The sequence below is a fragment of the Heptranchias perlo genome, chromosome 21 (assembly GCF_035084215.1).
Source record: "Heptranchias perlo isolate sHepPer1 chromosome 21, sHepPer1.hap1, whole genome shotgun sequence".
In the NCBI taxonomy this organism is placed as follows: Eukaryota; Metazoa; Chordata; class Chondrichthyes; order Hexanchiformes; family Hexanchidae; genus Heptranchias; species Heptranchias perlo.
In genome coordinates, this window is record NC_090345.1 from 40,265,129 (window position 1) to 40,287,558 (window position 22,430).

At 41.8% G+C, this 22,430-nt stretch overlaps 1 protein-coding gene across 4 annotated transcripts in view; it reads left to right on the forward strand.

Annotated features, from left to right (window-relative positions):
* Positions 1–22,430, forward strand: part of prkg1b (protein kinase cGMP-dependent 1b) — a 609,599-nt gene that overhangs the window by 190,197 nt on the left and 396,972 nt on the right. For all 4 annotated transcript variants that reach the window (XM_068002574.1, XM_068002575.1, XM_068002572.1 and 1 more), the window contains exon 3: positions 11,260–11,373. In XM_068002574.1, the coding sequence (XP_067858675.1) occupies positions 11,260–11,373 (114 nt within the window). The remainder of the gene's footprint in view (positions 1–11,259; positions 11,374–22,430) is intronic.

Here is a 22,430-nt window from a genome sequence, read left to right on the forward strand (position 1 = left end):
CTCCCTCTGCGATGTCCCTCTCGGCCCCCAACGTCTCCCTCTCCGATGTCCCTCTCGACCCCCGACGTCTCCCTCTGCGACGTCCCTCTCGGCCCCGATGTCTCCCTCTCCAATGTCCCTCTCATTACCCCAGAGGGCTGTGGATGCTCAGTCGTTGAGTATATTCAAGACTGAGATCGATAGATTTTTGGACTCCGAAGGGAATCAAGGGATATGTGGATTGAGCGGGAAAGTTGAGTTGAGGTCGAAGATCGGCAATGATCTTATTGAATGGCGGAACAGGCTCGAGAGGCCGTATGGTCTACTCCTGCTCCTATTTCTTATATTCTTATGAGAAGTTAGGAGCAATTGTTTTATGCAGGGTTATTGGGACAAAGAATGCTCTACCAGAAACAGTGATGGAAGCAGAATCCATAATAGCTTTTAAAATGGAAGTGGTGAAATATTTGAGAAAGAAAAACTTACAAATATATGGAGATAGGACACAGAAAGCAATTAGCTTTCAGAGATTCGGCACAGTTACACTGGGCTAAATGGCCTCCTCCTGTGGTGTAAAATTCTATGGTTCTAGGATACAGAACTTTACTGAAAGTTATAAAATAGGAGACTAATCTCTGATAAATTGAAATTAGTGGAATGAGAGCGTCCTGAACATGGGTGGAGGAATTGCATTGTTCGCCATGTGCAGTGACATTTTGAATGCATTTGCGACGTTGTTACATACAGCAATCAGAGCCATTCTTCCTCCTGGAAGAACCTCAAATTGAACCATTTTGAGTTCCTTCGCAAATGCCGTGATCTTTGCTTAGTTTGGATTGCTTTTAGTTTAAAAATGATGGTGTGCACGTGTAGAAACACAAAATGTCCATCAGTGCATGCGTGCCACCATTTTGTGTATCGTGCCAAAGATATCTCTAACGTTATGTCCAGTGAGGTGTGGTGCAAAGACAGTTTCTGTTTAGTTTGGGAGGGTGTGGGTCTGATTCCATCCTGTCCCCGGCAACGATTGATTTTGTGGATTTAAAACTATTCAGGGTTACATTTTGTAATTCTTCTTACAATAACCGCAGCTGCAGAAATAATTACCGTAACTACTTTCCAGCTCAACGACATTTCATTTTAATATTGGGAATATTGACTTTAGATTTTTGCTGTTTGTGAATGCATTAATAACACAATTACTTTGCGCTCAATGAAACAACTAATATTTAATTCAGAAGGCAATGTCTTCCGTACAGTGCTACCAGGATGGCTGTTGCTGCTAACTGTATCCTTTTTGCTTCCCATATTTTATGTTAATCTCCTGTACAATATCCTACCAGTGCAATGGATCAAGTAACTATATATGATTATCCCAGTTGAGTGAATAGAATTTCTTGCTCTGATGCCCAAATTGTTTTCATCATGGGCTGTTTCTTGACTTCTCTCGTTTGTTGGTATGGGGTGGGCTAAGCAATGTGTACGATAAATTCAGTATTAATATTGGCAGTTTACCAGAGGTAATCAAAAGGATTAAATGGTATAGTGTATACTCTGTGTGAGCCGTTTATTGTGGAAGCTTTAGGGGATGCACTATTTGGTTTGCCAGGTGGAAGTGGATTGAGCAAAAAACTGCTGAAAAATGAAAAAACTAAAAGAAAAAGAAAGACTTGCATTTACGTAGCGCTTTTCATGACCTCAGGGCGCCCCGAAGCGCTTTACAGCCAATGAAGTACTTTTGAACTGCACTGTTTTCACTGTTGTAATGTAGGAAATGCGGCAGCCAATTTGCACACAGCAAGGTCCCACAAACAGCAATGAGCTAATGACCAGATGATATGTTTTTTAGTGAGGTTAGTTGAGGGATAGAAACATAGAAACATTGAAAATAGGAGTAGGAGTAGGCCATTCGGCCCTTCGAGCCTGCTCCGCCATTCAAATAGGATCATGGCTGATCTTCTATCTCAATACCATATTCCCGCCGTGATGCCTTTTGTGTCTAGAAATCTATCCAGCTCCTTCTTAAACATATTCAGTGACTTGGCCTCCACAGCCTTCTGTGGTAGAGAATTCCACAGGTTCACCACCCTCTGAGTGAAGAAATTTCTCCTCATCTCAGTCCTAAATGTCCTACCCCATATCCTGAGACTGTGACCCCTCATTCTGGACCACCCAGCCAGGGGAAACACCCTCCTTGCATCCAGTCTGTCTAGTCCTGTCAGAATTTTAAAATGTTACAATGAGATCCCCTCTCATTCTTCTAAACGTGAGTGATTACAGGCCGAGTCGACCCAATCTCTCCTCATTTGACAGTCCTGCCATCCCAGGAATCAGTCTGGTGAACCTTCACTGCACTCCCTCTATGGCAAGAAAATCCTTTCTTGGGTAAGGAGAACAAAACTGCGCACAATACTCCAGGTGTGGTCTCATCAAGGCCCTGTATAACTGCAGTAAGACATCCTTGCTCCTGTACTCAAATCCTCTTGCAATGAAGGTCAACATACCATTGATAAATATCAAATAAAGTTATGTCAAAGGATTTTCAATGTACCAAGACGTCAATATTGCATCTTATTACCGTCTTCCTACATTACAGCATCATCTCCCAAGCACCACAATAATTGGCTGCAGTGGTCTGTAGTATTCATTTCCCTGCCTATTACCTGCTACGTTACACTAGTTTCAGGTAAGAGAATTAAAGCAGCTCAATAGTGAGTGCAGCGTAATTGTCGATAAACTGGGTTAGTAGCCTTTGCCTTTCCCCATTTTCCTGGCTGCTTTATTTCATTCTTGTTCTTTTTGCTTTATAGATGACTACTAAAGTAAGAAATAAAACAGCATTTGAACTTGAATCAACCATGGTATGTGAAAATATCAATAAAATGCAAAGCAAAGTATATAAAAAAAACAGCTCATAAAGTATTTATTTTAAACCCAATTTGTACAACATGACCTGACAGATATTTACAGTAACTGAGACTGTAGGAAATTCTGGTATTTTAGCAAGGTCCAAACAAAATAAGATAGCTTTTGAAGTATTGTAAACTCACAATTGGGTGCACACACATTCTAGAAGAGCCTGCAGTCATGAATCATACTGACTGTGACTGTGTATCTAACCAACTCAGTTGAGTTTATTTCCCCAAAGGTTTGAGAGCCTGAGGGAGTCTCACATTTCGGATGTGCTAATGTCACTCACTGTCTGAGTGCTGAGACTTCCTCATGGTTTGTTTAAGAATTAATAAAGAAATTTATTTAAAATGCAACAGTCCAGCATATATTGACAAGTGAGAAAACGCATATAGATTCATGTTCGGTAAGAAGATTTTTTAAAAATGAATTAGCTTGGGACAGCAGTAGCACTACTGTATGATAATGAAAAAATGTAATGTGGTTCATTTTGGGTGGTATTCTAATTGGCAGGTCCTGAGATTCTGTGGCGATCTACTGGTCTTCCACCCTAACTCCAGCTGGAGACCTGTAGAACTCCTATGGACTTTCATGGCCTTAGTGTATAATGGATTTTTTTCTGTGTTGGTTTCCCCCTCTTCATAGATCTCCTCAGGTCAAGCACCATTCCCTTGCTTTTTTTTAAACCATTCCATAGGAGTTTCACAGAATGGCCTGAGGTAACTTGTGCTCTAATTTTTCCCTCCCACTCTTTGGTGAAAGGCATGTTGTGGGTCTCCCTGACACAATGGGCAACAAGTGAAGCTTGACGTGTGAGAAATTGACCTTAGTGTGCTACATAATTATTTCGATTTCAAACTTGATACACATACATTAGGCTGTCAATTCACCTTGAATGTAACTGCTTGTTAGATAAAACACTTGATTTAAAAGAAAGAGGGATACATTTGAATCATTTAGCCAATCTCCCTCAAATGTTTGCAGTTTCTGTATTCAATGGCAAGAGACATAGGAACAGGAGGAGGCTATTCAGTCCCTTGAGCCTGTTCTGCCATTCTGGCAGATCTTGGCTGACCTGTACCTCACCTCCATTTACTCACTTTTGTTCCATATCCTTTGAGGCCCTTACCTAACAAAAATCTATCGATCTCAGTTTTGAAAATGTCAATTGACCCAGCATCCGCAGCCAGTACTCGGATCCTAAAGTCATAGGAAGTCACCTCTTGGTCCCAGGTGTGGGAGCAACCATCGTTTCCACTCAGGCCACATCTGCTCCACTGCATTATCATTTTTATTGTGTGACAGTGTCCTCTAGGGAAGGAAACTTGCCGTCCTTACCCGGTCTGGCTTACCTGTGATTCCAGTCCCACACCAATGTGGTTGACTCTGAACTGCCCTCTGAAGTGACCTAGCAAGCAAAGTCCACCGCCGCCACCTCAGGGCAACTAGGGATGGGCAATAAATGATGGCCTTGCCAGTGACGCCAACATCACAAGAACTATTTACTATTCTTGTTGAGCAGGTTATAGAAAGTAAACTCTGTCAGTGTATTCTCCACCCCGTCTTTATACTTTGCTGGACATCCAGATGTTCCTCTTTTCTGTTGTTTTAACTCTTCCAGCATTGCGGCTAAATATATCCATCTGAGTGCTGTTGGGTCTGGGGTATGTCCGTGAGCTAATTGGAACCATAGCCGCTTCTGTACTTTGACTTGTAAGGATGTGTCAAAGATGGACCTGGACATATCTATCAGATCGCATTGATTTTCAGTGTCGGCACTTCCAGCTGGCGGAAAAACCAGCATTTAAAGTCAGTTAATGAAACCCCGGTTTTCTTAAACTGGCTGTTGTGGTGAAATGGTGAAACCAGGAGGAAGAACAAACCATGCAAATCAAACATTTAAAAGTATTTTTTTCAGGAAAGAGAGTTGGAAGATAATGAAGGATTGTATTAGATAGAAAAAGAAGTAAAATTAAAGTTTATAAAATAATAGAGAGATAACCAGATAAATAGAATTTTTATTAATAATTAAATGATTAAGTTTTAAGTGTATTTTTTAGTTCTATAAGGTTTATATTACTGTAGTAAAACCACCTCAGACATTTGAGTCATTCTGTTTCTGTAATATTTGTGCTAGTTTCAGTCTGATAGGGGCAGGAATTGGTTAGTGGCCGACTACGGGCGAGGAACGGGGGTGACACGACTGCAACATGTTTCCCAAAGAGGTCGGGGCGAAGATCGCACAAATACCATGAAACTGACTAGCTGCGGACAGCAATCGGGCCCAGAACAAGATCATCTGGCTCAGAAATGGGCAACAGTCCACGGATAGGTCCAGGAGGTGGGGGGAGGGGGGCAGACACCAGGCAGCAGTGGCCTGCAATGTTGCTGTGGAGCATTCCCCCTCCTCCTGGCTTCACTTTTAAGGCAAGTGAACAAAAGTTTATTTGCCTTGTCTTCACCAGCCTTTTTAAGGATCGCTGGTTAGGCCGTTGCAGGCCCGGAATAACTAATTGGCGCTTGCACGGCACAAGCATCAACTGGTTTTTCACCAATTTTAGAGAGAGGTTGTTAAACAGGCGTTAGGCCTCTTATTAGCAAATGCAAGAGGCCTATTGCCTGTTTAAGGCAGTAGCGAGAGACGTCTGAACATCACCCAAGCCAATATGGCATCAGACGTATTTCAGGCGCCCTTGTGGCGCAGGACATAGCTTTGTGAAATTTCTCCTCTTCCCTTCCCCCCTCTCCTGTCCCCTGTTTTGAAGTGGGAAAGGGGCAAAAGTAGGTCCGATTTCTCCCCTATTGTGTGTGAGCTGAAAATTGGCTTGCCCGGGGAGATGGTCTTGAGTTTCTATAGAGATACATTTCCCCATGATGCAAGTAAAAATATGATGCTACCCAATGTGGAGTCATGATGTGGAGATGCCGGTGATGGACTGGGGTTGACAATTGTAAACAATTTTACAACACCAAGTTATAGTCCAGCAATTTTATTTTAAATTCACAAGCTTTCGGAGGCTACCTCCTTCCTCATGTAATGATCTGAAGGTGAAAGGCTGGGAAAATCCTGTTTCTAGTACAACATGCAATCAGACCTGTGTGCACGGTTTATTACATTCAGCTGAACTTGGGATGGGTACATTTTAAAAAAATCTATGTATTGCCGCAGTCTTTTTAATACTTCGTTGTGTATTTAGCAAAAGGAGGTGTAAGTATAGAATTACATAGAATGTACAGCACAGAAACAGGCCATTTGGCCCATCTAGTCTATGCTGGTGTTTATGCTCCACACGAGCTTCCTCCCACCTTACTTCATCTAACCCTATATCCTTCTAGTCCTCTCTCCTTCATGTGTTTATCTAGCTTCCCCTTAAATGCATTTATGCTATTTGCCTCAACTACTCCTTATGGTAGCGAGTTCCACATTCTAACCACTCTTTGGGTAAAAAAGTTTCTCCCAAATTCCCTGTTGCTTGATGAGTGACTATCTTATATTTCTGGTCCCTAGTTCTGGCCTCCCCTGCAAGTGGAAACATTTTCTCTACATCTACCCTATCAAACCCTTTCATAATCTTAAAGACCTCTATCAGGTCACCCCCTCAGCCTTCTCTTTTCTAGAGAAAAGGGCCCCAGCCTGTTCAATTTTTCCTGATAAGTATAACCTCTCAGTTCTGGTGTCATCCTTGTTAAGCATAGGACACGCACAGTACATTGCTGAATGTTCAATGTGCAGCAGCCGTTCTGATATGCAAGGCACAAGTGTTTTTAAGAAAAGAAAGATGAGTGCAAGGTACACATGTTTCTTCCCGGGATTTATGCCCAAATTGAACTGTAATCGGTCTGGGGTAGTGGTGATTATTTTCTTTAATGTGTCTGCTATCTGCAAGCTGCAGCTTCTTCAGCTTACGTTCCATCTTGTAAAAAGGCGGCCCAGCAGAAATTACTTTGCCAATGCATTTGAGCCTTGTATGCATAATTTATATCATTAAACGCCTTGGATCTGTCACCTATCCACAGTCCATGGAAAATTGACCGGCGCACTTTACAGTCCATCACACTTAAAAGTATTAATCATACCGAACAGTGTCACACATGTAAAGTGTCTGTTGCGTTTGCACCTGATCATCTCAAGTGACCACTGTGTGTTAAGTGCTGATTCATTCCAACGCAGATAGGAAAAGCTAAATCTCCCAAACTAACATCCCAACAATCAAATCGCTACTTTTTTTTTCAAAGCTATCAATCAGAAACCAGCACTTGCTACAAAACAAACCGCTCACAATTTTTAAAAACTTTTGGTTGCCATTTTCCTTCCTCACAAAGATTTTAAAAAATCTATCTGTTATGTAGTAAATTCAATTCACATCGGGCACAGGTTTCATTGAAAACTCATTATAAGTACCTGCAGTATCAGTTAGTCCTGTAGGCAAAACTGTGATGGGCTGTTTCAATGTTGAAGGTGTCACGCTGTATTGCACACAATAGCTGCTATTTCATAGTGAGAATGTATCACACTGTAATTGTACAATCTGGTCACAAGATTCCCACAGATTGCTCAAAATATTTTCTGAAAATTTTCTCACCCCCTATTTGGACAAAATTTTTAAAAATACATATTTCACAGTAACATAGTTACATTTATCTACTTAGTTGTCTTTTAATAGAGAGAAAAAATGACACTTATCTGTTGTTGTGTTTGTCTTGTGTTAAGCTTTAAAAAATTTGCAGGGCTACTGGGAAAGGGCGGGGGAGTGGGACTCGCTGGATTGCTCTTGCATAGAGCCGGCGCAGACTCGATGGGCTGAATGGCCTCCTTCCATGCTGCAACCTTTCTATGATTCTATTCTATGTTTTAAACTAAGAAAGAGAGGGGGAGGTGAGATCGACACTTGGGTCAGAGAGACAAAGAGGGTGCTTTCTTCCATTAATGTTACTTCAATTTTCAAAAATAAATAGTTAAACCTTTCAGCCAACTAATTATCCCTATCTGAGAGTCAGCAAAGATCAGTGCTAAATGCATACAGAGAAAGAGAGAGAAAGGCACACGGGTTGTGTTTTTCCTCATTCTAAGTTGATTTTATTTTTTTTAAAGTTGCATTTTGAAAGCAAACAACGAGGGAAACAAAAAGGAAGGAAGGTAGGGTCAGAATGGTAGAAGATGAGAGAAACTGGCTCAGGGATGGGGGCATCTGGTCTCTCGGCATCTACTGTTGGGAGAGAGCAAGTAGGATTAGGGAAAGAGTGAATAGAGGGTTAGTTGTGAGGTTAGTGACCATGGAGGAAGGAGAGTGGAATGGTGCAGGGGTTGAGTGAGTTGTTCAAAGAGAAAGAGGTGTAGCAGTGATAGAGGGGGCTGATAGGAGAGGAGTTGGTACTGGAAGAGTGAAGGGGTCTTGGACACGATGGGAATGATAGGGTAGGGAAACACAAGTAATTGGAGGTGGGCAATTGGAAGGGAGCTGCTGAATGCTACATTTTCCCTGCAACCCCCACCATAAATGAAGGCTGCAGCTGTTGGTAGCTCATATCGTTAACACATTAAACCATTCCAGCCACCACCTGCCATCTAAGGGAAAAAAGAAAAAGACAGAGAAGCCCGGAAAATGGACCGAAAGAAATTTCCACCCCATTATATCAGTGAGGCCCAGTATCAGTAAGATCCGCCTTATGATATATTACTTCAATATACTTGCTGTATTACAGTGATTGATGAATTGCTGTCCTGTTTAGATGGCAGTGGGACTGTGGTAAACATCAGAAGCTGTGCTCTAGTCATGGACTACTGATAAGCAATGCCACAGGAGATCTATTAGTTTTTCTTCATTTGTTTTATTTCTTCCAGATTCTCTTCTGAAGGGGCTGACGTATCTTGCTGTGTGGCTCCACAATTGCCAAAAGCCCTTTGGTACTCCACACAGGGGCCATTCTTCCTGTTTAGGCACGGGTGGTGAATGGCGGCCCTCTTCCCATCTAACATCTACACTTTCCAGCGATGGTCACTAGTTAGGGATCAGGACGCAGAACCTTGGGCTGATTTTTCCCTCCAGTCACGGTGTTTCAGCTGATATCGCACAGACCAGGGATCGAACCTGGAATGTTTCTGTTCTGTATGTTTCGATAACCCATTAGACAGGTCACCTACTAAAATTTGCATAATTTTAATCTCATCCAAATGTTGATTTATGGTGTAGCAACAGAGAATATATATTTTCTGCAATAAAGCAGGTTTGTGTAGGTGCAGTGACAAGGCCTGACTGGCTTCAGAAACTAGGGTGAATAATGCCCAAGATTTGTAGACTGATTCGATTGGAAAATCACAGACTGCAGATGCCCAAATTTCCAACATGCTCTGCTGGCTGCTACCGTTCCCATGGACAGTGAGGACTGGTCAAATTTACCCCATTTACTAAATCTGCTCCATGATCTCATTCAGTAACAGACCGATGTTAAAATACCCTTTCATAAATTGTAATTTACATTTTTTCTAAAAAGTTGAATTGTTCCCCATTCTAATTAACAAACAGTTATGCATGAACTATGACGTCTGACCTAGTTGTTTACTCACCCCTCATTAACGTTTGCCCAGTTCTGTGTCTCTTGAACATCAGGACATCTTCATGTCAATACTTGAATGTCAAATAATTTGAGTGGGAGGCTGCTGCCGCCATCGGATTATCTACTGTTTGACTATTTGCGACAGATAAGTTTCAACAGAAATAAGTAAGGAGCCAAATAAAAACAGAAAATGCTGGAGAAGCTCAGCAAGTGAGGCAGCATCTGTGGAGAAAGAAACAGAGTTAACGTTTCAGGCCGAAGACCTTTCACCAGAACTGGGAGAAGATAAAGAGTTAAAGTTTTTAAGCAAGTACAGAGCTAGAGAAAGGAGGGGGGAGGAGCATTTTCTGCTCGAGAAACAGCTCCTCATCTTTCATTAACTTTCCGGACTCAACATTGATTTCAATCACTTCAGATCATGACCATTGCTCCCATTTAAAAAATTTATTTATTTATTTATATATTTTTTTTGTTGGACTGCAACTGCTGGTAATGGTTCTGCTGTTGTCATTTAGACCGACCTTTTGTTTCTTAACTTGTCCCATTACCACCCTCCTTGCTTTGCACCATTATCCCTTTTGTCATTTAATCACTGGTGCCCTCCACCTTATCAGAGACCTTCCCTTTTGTTCTTTCCTCCCCTCCCCTCCTTTCCCTGGCTCTGTACTTGCTAAAAAACTTTAACTCTTTAACATCTTCCAGTTCTGATGAAAGGTCTTCGGCCTGAAATGTTAACTCTGTTTCTTTCTCCACAGATGCTGCCTGACTTGCTGAGCTTCTCCAGCATTTTCTGTTTTTATTTCTGATTTCCACCATGCGCAGTATTTTGCTTCTGATTAAGTAAGAAGCCAACCGTAATCAAAAGAGCGCTATTTTGCTTACATAGCTTCGTAGTGATAGAGAGACAAATAAATAACTATATATGTACATAGAACCTTAAAGTCCTTGTGAAAAATGATAAAATTATGCATCATATCTTATCAATTTTTTTAGTTTTATCAGTATGTTTTCAATAACTCAATAGATGTAGCTAAGTATCAGGTGTGTGCGTTTGCTTCTATATGTATAATTATATACAATAAATGTCTATATTTTCATATATAATGTGAAAGAAAGACTTGCATTTATATATTGCCTTTCATGACCTCAGGATGTCCCAAAGTGCTTTACAGCCAAAAAAGTACTTTTTGAAGTGTAGTCATTGTTGTAATGTAGGAAACGCAGCAGCTAATTTACACACAGCAAGGTCCCACTAACAGCAATGAGATAATGACCAGATAATCTGTTTTAGTGATGTTGGTTGAGGGATAAATATTGGCTAGAACTCCCCTGCTCTTCTTCAAAGTAGTACCATGGGATCTTTTATATCCACCTGAGAAGGTGGCTGTTCTTGGTTTAGCAGCTTATCTGAAAGATGGCGCCTCCGACAATGCAGCACTCCCTCAGTACCGCACTGGAGCATTAGCCTTGAATTTGTGTTTATATTTCTGGAGTGGGACTTGAACCCACAACCTTTTGACTTAGAGGCGAGAGCAGTACGACTGAGCCACAGCTAACACCTGTATACAGGTATACGGTAATATACAGGATATACCTGGAGGCTATGGGACAGAGGGTAAATGTTGCACTTCTGCAGGAGAATGGACAGAGAATCATGGGATGGGGATCTGCAATATTGTAATATACATTCCCAGCTTGCACTGGGAGTGCAGAATTGGAAAGTTTACCCTTGTATCTATTGCATTTTCATTGGAAACACTTGAATCATGTTGAGATGAAGCAGGAAACAACAGTGTTTACTTTGTTGTTTTTCAGAGGGCAAGGTTGAAGTGACGAAAGAAGGAGTTAAGCTGTGTACCATGGGACCAGGCAAGGTGTTCGGTGAGCTCGCCATTCTGTATAACTGCACCAGGACTGCCACGGTGAAAAGTAAGCTCCTCTTCAATGCAAAATGTGTTGCTGTGAGATCACATTATAACTGTGCAGCTCTGCTAATTTTTTATTATTTGACCTAGGAAAATTGTATGATGTATAATGCTCCATGCTGAATTTAACACGAATCTTCTCAAACCACGGGAATTGGATAGGCCGTGGTTATTTGCAATATGTATCTTGCAGCTATTTTGTTGGACCTGATTAGCAAACTTGGAAACACTGATTAATTAGGCGCTCAGATTGTTGTTTTGTGGGGGGGGGGGTGGGGGGAGGGGGAGGGGGAGAATTGGTTTTCTAAGAGCTGTATCCTCAAATCCTTTGTCTATCTTCAAATTAGAATAATCCTACGTTGCACAAGGCCTGAGTTTGAACAATTGTTTGCAGCAATGCTCAAATAATACTGTAATTGCAGTCCTTAATAAGATCTCCTTTTAAATTGTATTTCCTGCACAATTTTTATTTTTCCTGTACAGCTTACAAGATTTTATGTTATACGGAGAAGATGCATGGTTTTTTTTATATACACCACAATTTAAAAAGTTTTTTTTTAGGCTTAGTACAGAATGTTTAATTAATCACTATATGCACACAATATAATATGACAGATGTTTACATTCAAATCACGTGCCTTGTACAGTACAAAAAATTATATTGAGATCGATTCTCTTCGTCTTACTGCCTCGTTTGTACCCGAAAGTGGGGCAGTGCTGGTCAGGACTTCAGTGTCCACCACTAAGAGTGGCTTGGTAGTTTCAACACAGACCGAACACTGAAGGACACAGTTGCCAGATTAAGCCAGCGTCAGGTGGTGAGGTAACCAATGCAAGGGATTAACCTACCTAACCTAGCCCTCACCAACCTAGCCGTCCTCCAATATAGTCCAGAGAGTTCATCGTTGGGGTGTGCTGCATAATTTTGTACAATGAAGGCTGCACATGGAGCTACTTTTGGAGGAGCCTTATTGTCGGGGGTGGGTGGAGTAGAGGACCTTACCAACGTGGAGGAAGTCCAAAAAGCTGCCTGCTGCCAGAGCTGTTTGAAGGGTGTTTTAATGGGTGAATCCCTGCCAGCCAGAATTAATAGTTCTTCCATATCACAAGCAACTACTGTCCAACTACTAAAAGAGCCAACTATTCATCTCCCATCACATTCTTCTTCAGAGTAGCTATGACAAGTGATGGCCCTTTGGATAGTTCATCCCTTAGACTTGTTGTAACTGCTACCTGCTCATTTGTGCTTGCTGCTTCACCTGATACAGTTTCCTCCTCCCCCCCCAAGTCACTGAGTTGCTCGGGATGCCGATTTCCGAGCTGGTGCTTGTCAGGGGAAGAGCGAGTGATGCTGCCTCTTGATCAAGGCTTTCCTCTTCACTCTGCCTTGCACTCATGTTGAAGTTGTCTAGGACCTAGAAAAATAAAAGGGTTATTTGTAGTTTGGAAGGCGAGCATATGCTAGATCTCTATTACACCCATACCTCCCAATCAACTCCTGCCAAAACTGGGTCATGAGACCAAACATGTGACTCATTTCCCGTTACTTATTGCTACACAATGAACTCTATGTAAACTTAAGTGATTCAATTAACAGTTGAATAAAAGATATATATAATTAGATGAATTATTTAAATAATTAGTTTGAATTGAAACAGAGGAAAACAGACAGAGATACATAAGGTAGGGATTATGTGAGGCAAAGTAGAAAGAATGGGAGGCATGACTGGGGATTCCTACCTTAGGACTCTGTGTAGGACATCCTGACCATCCAAAGGGAAGAGGATGTCCCTCCAGTTCTTGACCTTCTCCTCCAGGATCTCCACAGCCATCTCCAGAAATCTAGGCACTCTTGCAGTCCCTTACATCTTGGTGCAGCGCCTATGTTTTGCTCCTCCTGTTCCTGGCACTGCCCCTTTCAGTGCCATAGGCCTTTGTAAACGTACAGGAGCATACAATTTCCTACCCCGAATGACAAAGAACGTTTCGTGCTTGCAGCTTGCCAACTACTTGCAAATAAGGGGGATTCCAGATAATCTGCATGTCCATTTTACCAACGATTGACCAAGGGGCTGGGTGCAAGTTGAGATGCAGGGCTAGAGAAAATTGGGGTGATAGGGTGGGCTGTGGATGAGGATTTTTAATTTAATGTGCTGGGAGATGGGGAGCCAGTGGAGCTTGATGGAGACAGGAGTGATGGGTGAGCAGGACTTGGTGCAGGGTAGAATACAGGTGGTGGAGTTTCTTGCTCCTACTTTGACTATTGGAAGGATGGGCCACAAACTTTGCAGTGCTCCATTATCCAGGTAGGTTTGTTTGATTGATTTTAATCCCCTAATACCACATGCTATTCCTTGAGAAAGAGATCAGGAAAGTAGCCTGTTTTCAGGCCTCTGCCAATATTGATGTATAAACAGCTGTAATCTCCTAATAATTCAAAGTTGCTTCTTGCGCTATCAGTCACTCAGGAAAGAGTGAGTGAGCTGGATCTTGCAAGATCCTAGGCTGCAGGGAATAGTTAGGGAATAATGAGTAGCCCTGTCCCCACAGGGCTTAGTGCTGCAGCTCTGGTGGGGGTGGGGTGGGGGGGGCACAGCAGGGCAGCCCTGATCAGAGTTCTACCTTCTGACCAGTGGAGGAGAGGCAGCATTGCTTCATCCTGGCTCTGATGTCCAACCATTCTCCTGAGATCTGTCTTTCTGCCTGCCCTCTAATGGCTGCAAAATGATGCAAATTTCCCATCTGTTTAACTTCCATTTTATTTTTTTAAAAATCCATTCTTTTTTTTACTAATTTGTATTCCTTACCCTTTTCTATTTTCCTGCTGCGTGTGATTGCGTAGTCGTGAGTGTGTGTGTGTAGTGTGAGTGTGTGTGTGTAGTGTGAGTGTGTGTATGTAGTGTGAGTGTGTGTATGTAGTGTGTGTGGATGAGTGTATGTGTGTGTGTGCAATCCCTGATTCAGTTCGTATTCCCGAGGTCCACCTCCAAACCCTGAAGTGAACGTTGGTAAAATACACGATTTGGAGAGATTTGCAATTGAGCCAGTGGATTTGCAGAGTCGCAGAGCTGTACTCACAAGGCAATGGGTATTTAATACTTCAAACTGTGCCCTCATTAGGGCATTTTTTTTTCTATTGCACAAGATGGCCCCCCTAGCTAACGTTGATCAGCGTGGTCATTTGTAAGTGCCCACAGTGCCAGTTCTCTCGTGTTAAGACAGATTAAAAACACTTCGATTTTTGCCTAAAACCACGTCAGTGCAAAATGTAATACAAGAAATCTCATTGTTTCATATCGGCAGCTACATTTATTCTGCTACAAAAAAATTCTGAAGGCCAAGATCATAACACTTAGGGAACCTTCAACTCAGTGAGACTATAATAATGCACATTTTATTGCCTTCAGAACTTGCCAGCAGGAAGAAAAAACATTTTAATACAATGCCTGAAAAATAAATCTATTTTTAACATCCATTTTGAACTACTGCAATACATTTAGTGTATATAGGAACATTTGGAATATTTGCAACATTTGATCTTTTTATAGTTTGTATTAGTTTCCAAATCAAATGCATTGCAGACCATTAAAATTGCTATAATGCAGTATCTGTTTCAAGTGTTGGAATTTATTGATGGCACAAACATCCTATTTCACATTTATCTATAGAGTGCTCTAGTTTATCATTTATTTAATCAACTATTTATCTATCACTTGAATATTAATTTGGATGACAAAAGCTGCAGAGGACTTTGTTACTCCCCAAAGTCACATCAGGTCATTTGCTTCAATGCCCTGTCAAATTAGAATGCCCTAAATGGAATATAATGTCTGATTCACCAATCGGGTGCTCTTGGCAAAGATTGTCCCTCACAGGAAGTGCTGGTTGAGAAATCGTGATCAAATGGAAGGAAAATCGGGCCCTGTGGGCTCGTGATTCACTGACCAATGCTCCCTGCGAGTGCTGGTCCTCGTCGGCAGTTACTCGATCGGTGAATCAGCCCTATAGAAGTTAAAACATTAGCTCGTGAAGTTAGAATTGCTTGTCGAGCTAGTTAAAGCATTTATTGGCATGTAAAAATATTGCTTTAAACTTGTCCTACATCTTGCTGTGAAATACAAGCAATGCAGATCCTGACACTGGAATGGCCATCTGCATTGCTCAGTACTGTGATAGTTAACTGCTTGAAGGTTGCTGTGGACACGAGCCCCAGTTCCATGAGCCTCTGTCAGCAGTGTGGAGCCTTGCTGGTGGTGCGCGCTTGTCAAATTTTGCGGCAGGCAGGCAAGTTAACCCCACATTCCAATAGTTAATTTCTGAATTTCACAATGTTGGACAAGGCTGTGCTCAGTACCTGTCTGGCCCTTATAAAGTGGTCACATGTCCGCTCAACGGGCCTGACCTACTTTGGTCTAATTCATCAAGCAAGGTTGGTTGAATTAGTCTTGACAGTTTTTTGGCATTGGTCATTTGTCTATTTCTGCATTGAACATCTTGCATAATTTCTTTTTCTCCCGTGTGCTCATCTTTTTGCTAAACCCTTCATTTTGCTCAGCTAGAATTTTCTGTAGTCTTGATAATTGCTGCTGCATTACAACTTACAGCTAATAAATTCTCAAGAGTCCAGGGTTGTATAGATGGAAGCTAGTTGGCCATCAGGGATCCACACACCATCCCAAATATAGACATAGACGGAAAGTGACGGCACACCAAAAGTTCAGGTGGCTCCTGACTACAGAAATGTGGTCCTGAATGTTAATACTAGTTATCCATTGAGCGCCCTGATGCTTTAATTACGCAGCATTCCATCTTGTCTGCATTACTTGAAGGTTCCGAGACAATGAATGGATGAATGTTGGGAGACCAGAGGCACCCTTTGTAACCAGGAGAAGTTCAGAATCCAATTAGAAGTTCCAGAGCAGAGTGCAGATACACTGAGGCCCATGCCACCACCCAAGTTACTGTGGAGCACACCTCTGGGATGCTAAAGTAATGATTCTGTTCTTTGGACCACTCAGGCAGGGGGCTGCTCTACAGTCCAGTCCAAGTCTGCATACTCGTCACTGCCTGCTGCATGCTACACAATCTTGTCATCCAGTGAGGAGTGAACATGCAAAGGATGGTGATGAGGTGCGTGGAGCTGCAGGCCCACAGGAAGAGGGGGAGGGAGATATGGAGAGAGTTAATGAATTGGTGTAGAAATGTGTGATTGAGAACTACTTATGGTAATGAACACTTCCTGCCACTGACCACCTTTGTTTGTGGTATGAAAACACAACACCTTTTCCTCCAAGGACATGTAGCATTTTCTCTCTTCCAGAGCTGAACTGCCATCTTTATCGGAACTTGTTACCTTTCCATGGCCCTAGACACAAAAACGCTGTACACACTAAGAGGAAATAAAAAGATCAATATTTATATTGTGCTATTTACATTAGTAATGTGTTCTGAGCCCTATGCCCATGCTTTCCATCCGTGACCCTATAAATTGTGCTGTCACACTGCATAACCTGTGACTGTGCCTTAAGTTCTCCCTGAGTTGGGGGAGCAACTCTGGGGACGGGTTGCTGTTGGATGGTGTAGCCCTGTTGGGATAGTTATGCCATTGAACATCTGGGTGCAGGACCAGGAGATGTTCCAGCAACATCTGGAGGCCTGGTCCAACAGCACAGTGAAAGATGGTGCCTGCCTGCTCTCTGTCACTTCATCAATCCTTTGAAGTCTGACTGTGTGAGAGGACATCTTAAATGATTAAATTCAACTGCATGCACAACCTGTGCCCAGCTCATGTGGAGTGACATCTAAAGGTGCTTTCACACGATAGAAATGCAGTCAATGCAGATGTGTAGATTTCACTCTGCTGTACTGCAAGCCCCAGATTTCAGGAACTGACTGCATCGTCGACCCATGAAAATTTGGGTCTGTGATTCTGCTGTTGAGATAAGGGAGCAGTCTTTATAAGTCTTTGTAGAAGCCAAGTCCACCGCATATACATAGACCGAGTGTAAGAGCAGGAGGACGGTACGTGATACTTGCTCTCCTGCGACAAGACGCAGTAATAGCACAAATAAACCACCTGAAGTCTTGAGCTGTAGTCTGACTGCTGATGTGATACTTGTGTCAGGAATCAAACATTTCTAGTGATTAGCAGATTTCAATTTTTGTTTTTTTTACTTTGCACTTGAAACAGATACAATTGTTGAAGACAGAAAAAAAAATGAAGTTAGTGTTATATTTTCCTGTTCTGTCTGTGTGTTGCATGGAGATTTTAGATATTAGTGAGGAAATGAGCGATCCCATGGCAACATCTCCTGTGTGTTCATAAAACAGGCCACGGGATAAACCAGCTCATAATAAGGCAGAGCATTAAAGCTTCCCATTTTCAATTACCAGAAGTTTTTAATCATTCTTAATGATTGTTAGTCTAAATGAAACCACCTCAAATAAAACTGATGCATTTTAAAAAAAATTCTGTCCATGGAAAATTGCACATTGTTTCTGTAAAATCATTTGAGCCTTTCATTAATATAAAATATTAGTGTAGAGAATAGAATCTCATCTGTTTATTTGATGCTTTAGCACTCTGTGCCTCTCCTCAAAATAATGGGGCCACGTACTGTGGTAAGGTTTTATGTTTTTGGTAGTTTGTTCAAGGACGTCAGGATATTTGGTTTAGTGTTTAAGTAATTAGTGATTACAGCATCATCTGGCTTGATTACAATTACCTCTTTGCCTCATGTGTTTAGGTTTCAGTTACCAGTGGCTTTTTCTTTGGTCTTGCCCAGCTAATCATCAAAGTGTTGTAATGCTTTGGGATTACAGTGGTTTTTGTTCAATATTCTTTAATTTTTAAAAAATTCATTCATGGGATGTGGGCATCGCTGGCAAGGCCAGTATTTATTGCTCATCCCTAATTGCCCTTAAGAAGGTGATGGTGAGCCGTCTCTTTGAACCGCTACAGTCCATGTGGTGACGGTTCTCCCACAGTGCTGTTAAGTAGGGAGTTCCAGGATTTTGACCCAGCAACGATGAAGGAACGGCGATATATTTCCAAGTCAGGATGGTGTGTGACTTCGAGGGGAACGTGCAGGTGGTGGTGTTCCCATGGCCTGCTGCCCTTGTCTTTCTAGATGGTAAAGGTCACGGGTTTGGGAGGTGCTGTCAAAGAAGCCTCGTCAAGTTGCTGCAGTGCATCTGTAGATGGTACACACTGCAGCTACGGTGCGCCGGTGGTGAAGGGAGTGAATGTTTAGGGTGGTGGATAGGGTGCCAATCAAGCGGGCTGCTTTCTCCTGGATGGTGTTGAGCTTCTTGACTGTAGTTGGAGCTGCACTCATCCAGGCAAATGGAGAGTACTCCATCACAATCCTGACTTGTGCCTTGTAGATGGTGGAAAGGCTTTGGGGAGTCAGGTGGTGAGTCACTCGCCGCAGAATACCCAGCCTCTGACCTGCTCTTGTAGCCACAGTATTTATATGGCTGGTCCAGTTAAGTTTCTGGTCAATGGTGACCCACAGGATGTTGATGGTGGGGGATTCGGCGATGGTAATGCCATGAATGTCAAGGGGAGGTGGTTAGACTCTCTCTTGTTGGAGATGGTCATTGCCTGGCACTTATCTGGCGCGAATGTTACTTGCCACTTATCAGCCCAAGCCTGGATGTTGTCCAGGTCTTGCAGCATGCGGGCTCGGACTGCTTCATTATCTGAGGGGTTGCGAATGGAACTTTTCAGGTTGAATAACATTTGTACCTCATGTTTGTCCTTTTATTGCTTTAACAATATTTCTTTGTCATTACATTCAACCATTTTGTTCATCAATCTTTAAATGATGTGAGGGGTCTTTATACCAGTCTATAAATATCCTTTCTCTGCTTCCACTATAATAGCTGGTCATTATTCCCTCGACTATTTATGTTTTTCTACATCGGAATGGCTTCCATTTGTAGTGTTACCATTTTGCAAAGTTTTGTTCTGTGTTGCAGAGTTTTTCAAATAAAATCCAATCATTTTCACACCTTAGCAGCTTCTTTTGACTATTTCTTGTGCTGGTTACCAGTCACTAAACCTGACTAACTTAATAGTCTACGTGGCAGTCACTTTATAGACCTTGGCGTCTGGCCTGCGGAACAGGCTCAAGGGGTTGAATGGCCTACTCCTGTTCCTAAGTTCCTATATTTCACATGTAGGTACGTGACACGAGGCACCCTCTTTGTGCATTGAGGAGGTTTCTGCTATTTTAAAGTTTATTTTCTCTCTCTCTTCTGTGATTTCTACAGGATGTATTGGGTGACTGCACTGGACTTTTACCAACTGCAGTCAAATCCAAAGTACCAGGTTTGTTAGGAACTTAAACATTTCCTATTGCACAACTTGATTCACACGAGTAAGAAAGAAAGCAGAAAGAACTTGCTCATCCCTAATTGCCCTTAAGAAGGTGATGGTGAGCCGTCTCTTTGAACCGCTACAGTCCATGTGGTGACGGTTCTCCCACAGTGCTGTTAAGTAGGGAGTTCCAGGATTTTGACCCAGCAACGATGAAGGAACGGCGATATATTTCCAAGTCAGGATGGTGTGTGACTTTGAGGGGAAGAGTAGTCACTGTTGAGTGAATCCTGTGGTTGACGGGTACAATTGTTAACCTATCTGATAGTTGTCTATATTGCCATAAACCGTATTGAAATAAGTTAGTTCACCTGTTTTTTTCTAACTTATTATCAATAGGCTACTTAAAAACACACACACGTTGAAGCTTTTGCACTGTGACTCTCGGCCATTATGGATGATTGAAGGGACAGACTGCAGGTCAAAAAAAAAACAGCACAGGGTCATCAAATCTGTGCTTTGATGATTAACAATTCCAGAACACTTTACGCACTACAGAACTAATATTCCTAGCAGCTGATAAAATGAAGCCGACCTCATGAGAACAACTTATTATTCAATAAAAAACGGTAACTGATTTTTAAAAAATAACCATGCTCCACCTCAGATGTTAGAGAACTTGCATTTCATAACCTCAGGACACCCCAAAGCACTTTACAGCAAACAAAGTACTTTTGCAGTGTCACCACTGATGTAATGCAGGAAACGTGGCAGCCAATTTGCACGCTGCAAGGTCCCCCCAAACAGCAATGAAATAAATGACCTGATAATCTATTTTAGGTGTTGGTTGAGGGATAAATGTTGGCCAGGACACAAGGAGAACTCCCCTGCTCTTCTTCAAATAGTGCCATTGGATCTTTAATGTCCACTTGCGAGAGCAGATGCAGCCTCGGTTTATTGTTTCATCTGAAAGATAGCACCTTTGACAGTGCAGCACTCCCCTCAGTACTGCACTGGAGTGTCACTCTCGATTATGTGTCCAAGTCTCTGGAGTGGGATTGTGAACCAATGATCTTCTGATTCAGAGATGAGAGTGCTACCAACTGAGCCACAGCTGACATATAGTTCAGGCTAGATTAATGGAATCATTTTACGAAGTGATGGGATGTTATCTGTTTTAGTTACTATTGAAATGACTCAACTGATCAAGGAAAAGTACCTTAATATAAATATATACAAAATATATGTTAGCCTACAGAACGTATACCCTATGAATGTTAAAATAGCTAAAGATGAAGATGGGAAGAGTGACCATAACATGATAGAATTCTTCATTAAGATGGAAAGTGAAGTAGTCCAAAGTAGTCCAATCCGAAACTAGGGTCTTAAATCTAAACAAAGGAAACTATGAAGGTATGAAGTGTGAGTTGGCCATGATAGATTGGGAAGCTTCATTAAAAAGCATGACGATGGATAGGCAATGGCTAACATTTAAGGAACGAATGCACAAATTGCAACAATTATACATTCCTTTCTGGCGCATAAACACAAAAGGAAATGTGGCTAACAAAAGAAATTAAGGATAGTATTAGATTCAAAGAGGAGTCATATAAAGTTGCCAGAAAAAGTAGCGAGCCTGAGGTTTGGGAGCAGTTTAGAATTCAGCAAAAAAGGACCAAGAGATTGATTAAGAGGGGAAAAATAGAGTATGAGAGTAAATTTGCAAGAAACATAAAAGTGGACTGTAAAAGCTTCTACAAGTAAGTAAAAAGAAAAAGATTAGTGAAGACAAATGTAGGTCCCTTACAGTCAGAAACGGGTGAATTTATAATGGGGAACAGGGAAATGGCAGAGCAATTAAACAAATACTTTGGTTCTGTCTTCATGGAAGAGGACACAAATAACTTCCCAGAAATGCTAGGGAACCAAGGGACTAGTGAGAAGGAGGAATTAAAGGAAAATAGTATTAGTAAAAAAATAGTGCTGGGGAAATTAATCTGATTAAAAGCCGATAAATCCCCAGGACCCGATAATTTGCATCCTAGAGTACTAAAAGAGGTAGCCATGGAAATAGTGGATGCATTAGTTGTCATCTTCCAAAATTCTATAGATTATGGAACAGTTCCTGCAGATTGGAGGGTGGCAAATGTAACCCCTCTATTTAAAAAAGGAGGGAGAGAGAAAACAGGGAACTACAGACCGGTTAGCCTAACATCAATAGTAGGGAAAATGCCAGAGTCTATTATAAAGGATGTGATAACAGGACACTTAGAAAATATCAACAGGATTAGACAAAGTCTACATGGATTTATGAAAGGGAAATCATGTTTGACAAACCTACTGGAGTTTTTTGAGGATGTAAGTGGTAGAATAGATAAGGGAGAACCAGTGGATGTGGTTTATTTGGATTTTCAGAAGGCCTTTGATAAAGTCCCACATAAGAGGTTAGTGTGCAAAATTGAAGCACATGGGATTGGTAGTAACATACTGCATGGATTGAAAATTGGTTAACAGACAGGAAACAGAAAGTAGGAATAAATGGGTCTTTTTCGGGGTGGCAGGCAGTGACCAGTGAGGTACCACAGGGATCAGTGCTTGGGCCCCAGCTGTTCACAATATATATCAATGATTTGGATGAGGGAACCAAATGTAATATTTCCAAGTTTGCTGACTACACAAAACTAGGTGGGATCGTGAGTTGTGAGGAGGATGCAAAGAGGCTTCAAGGCGATTTAGAC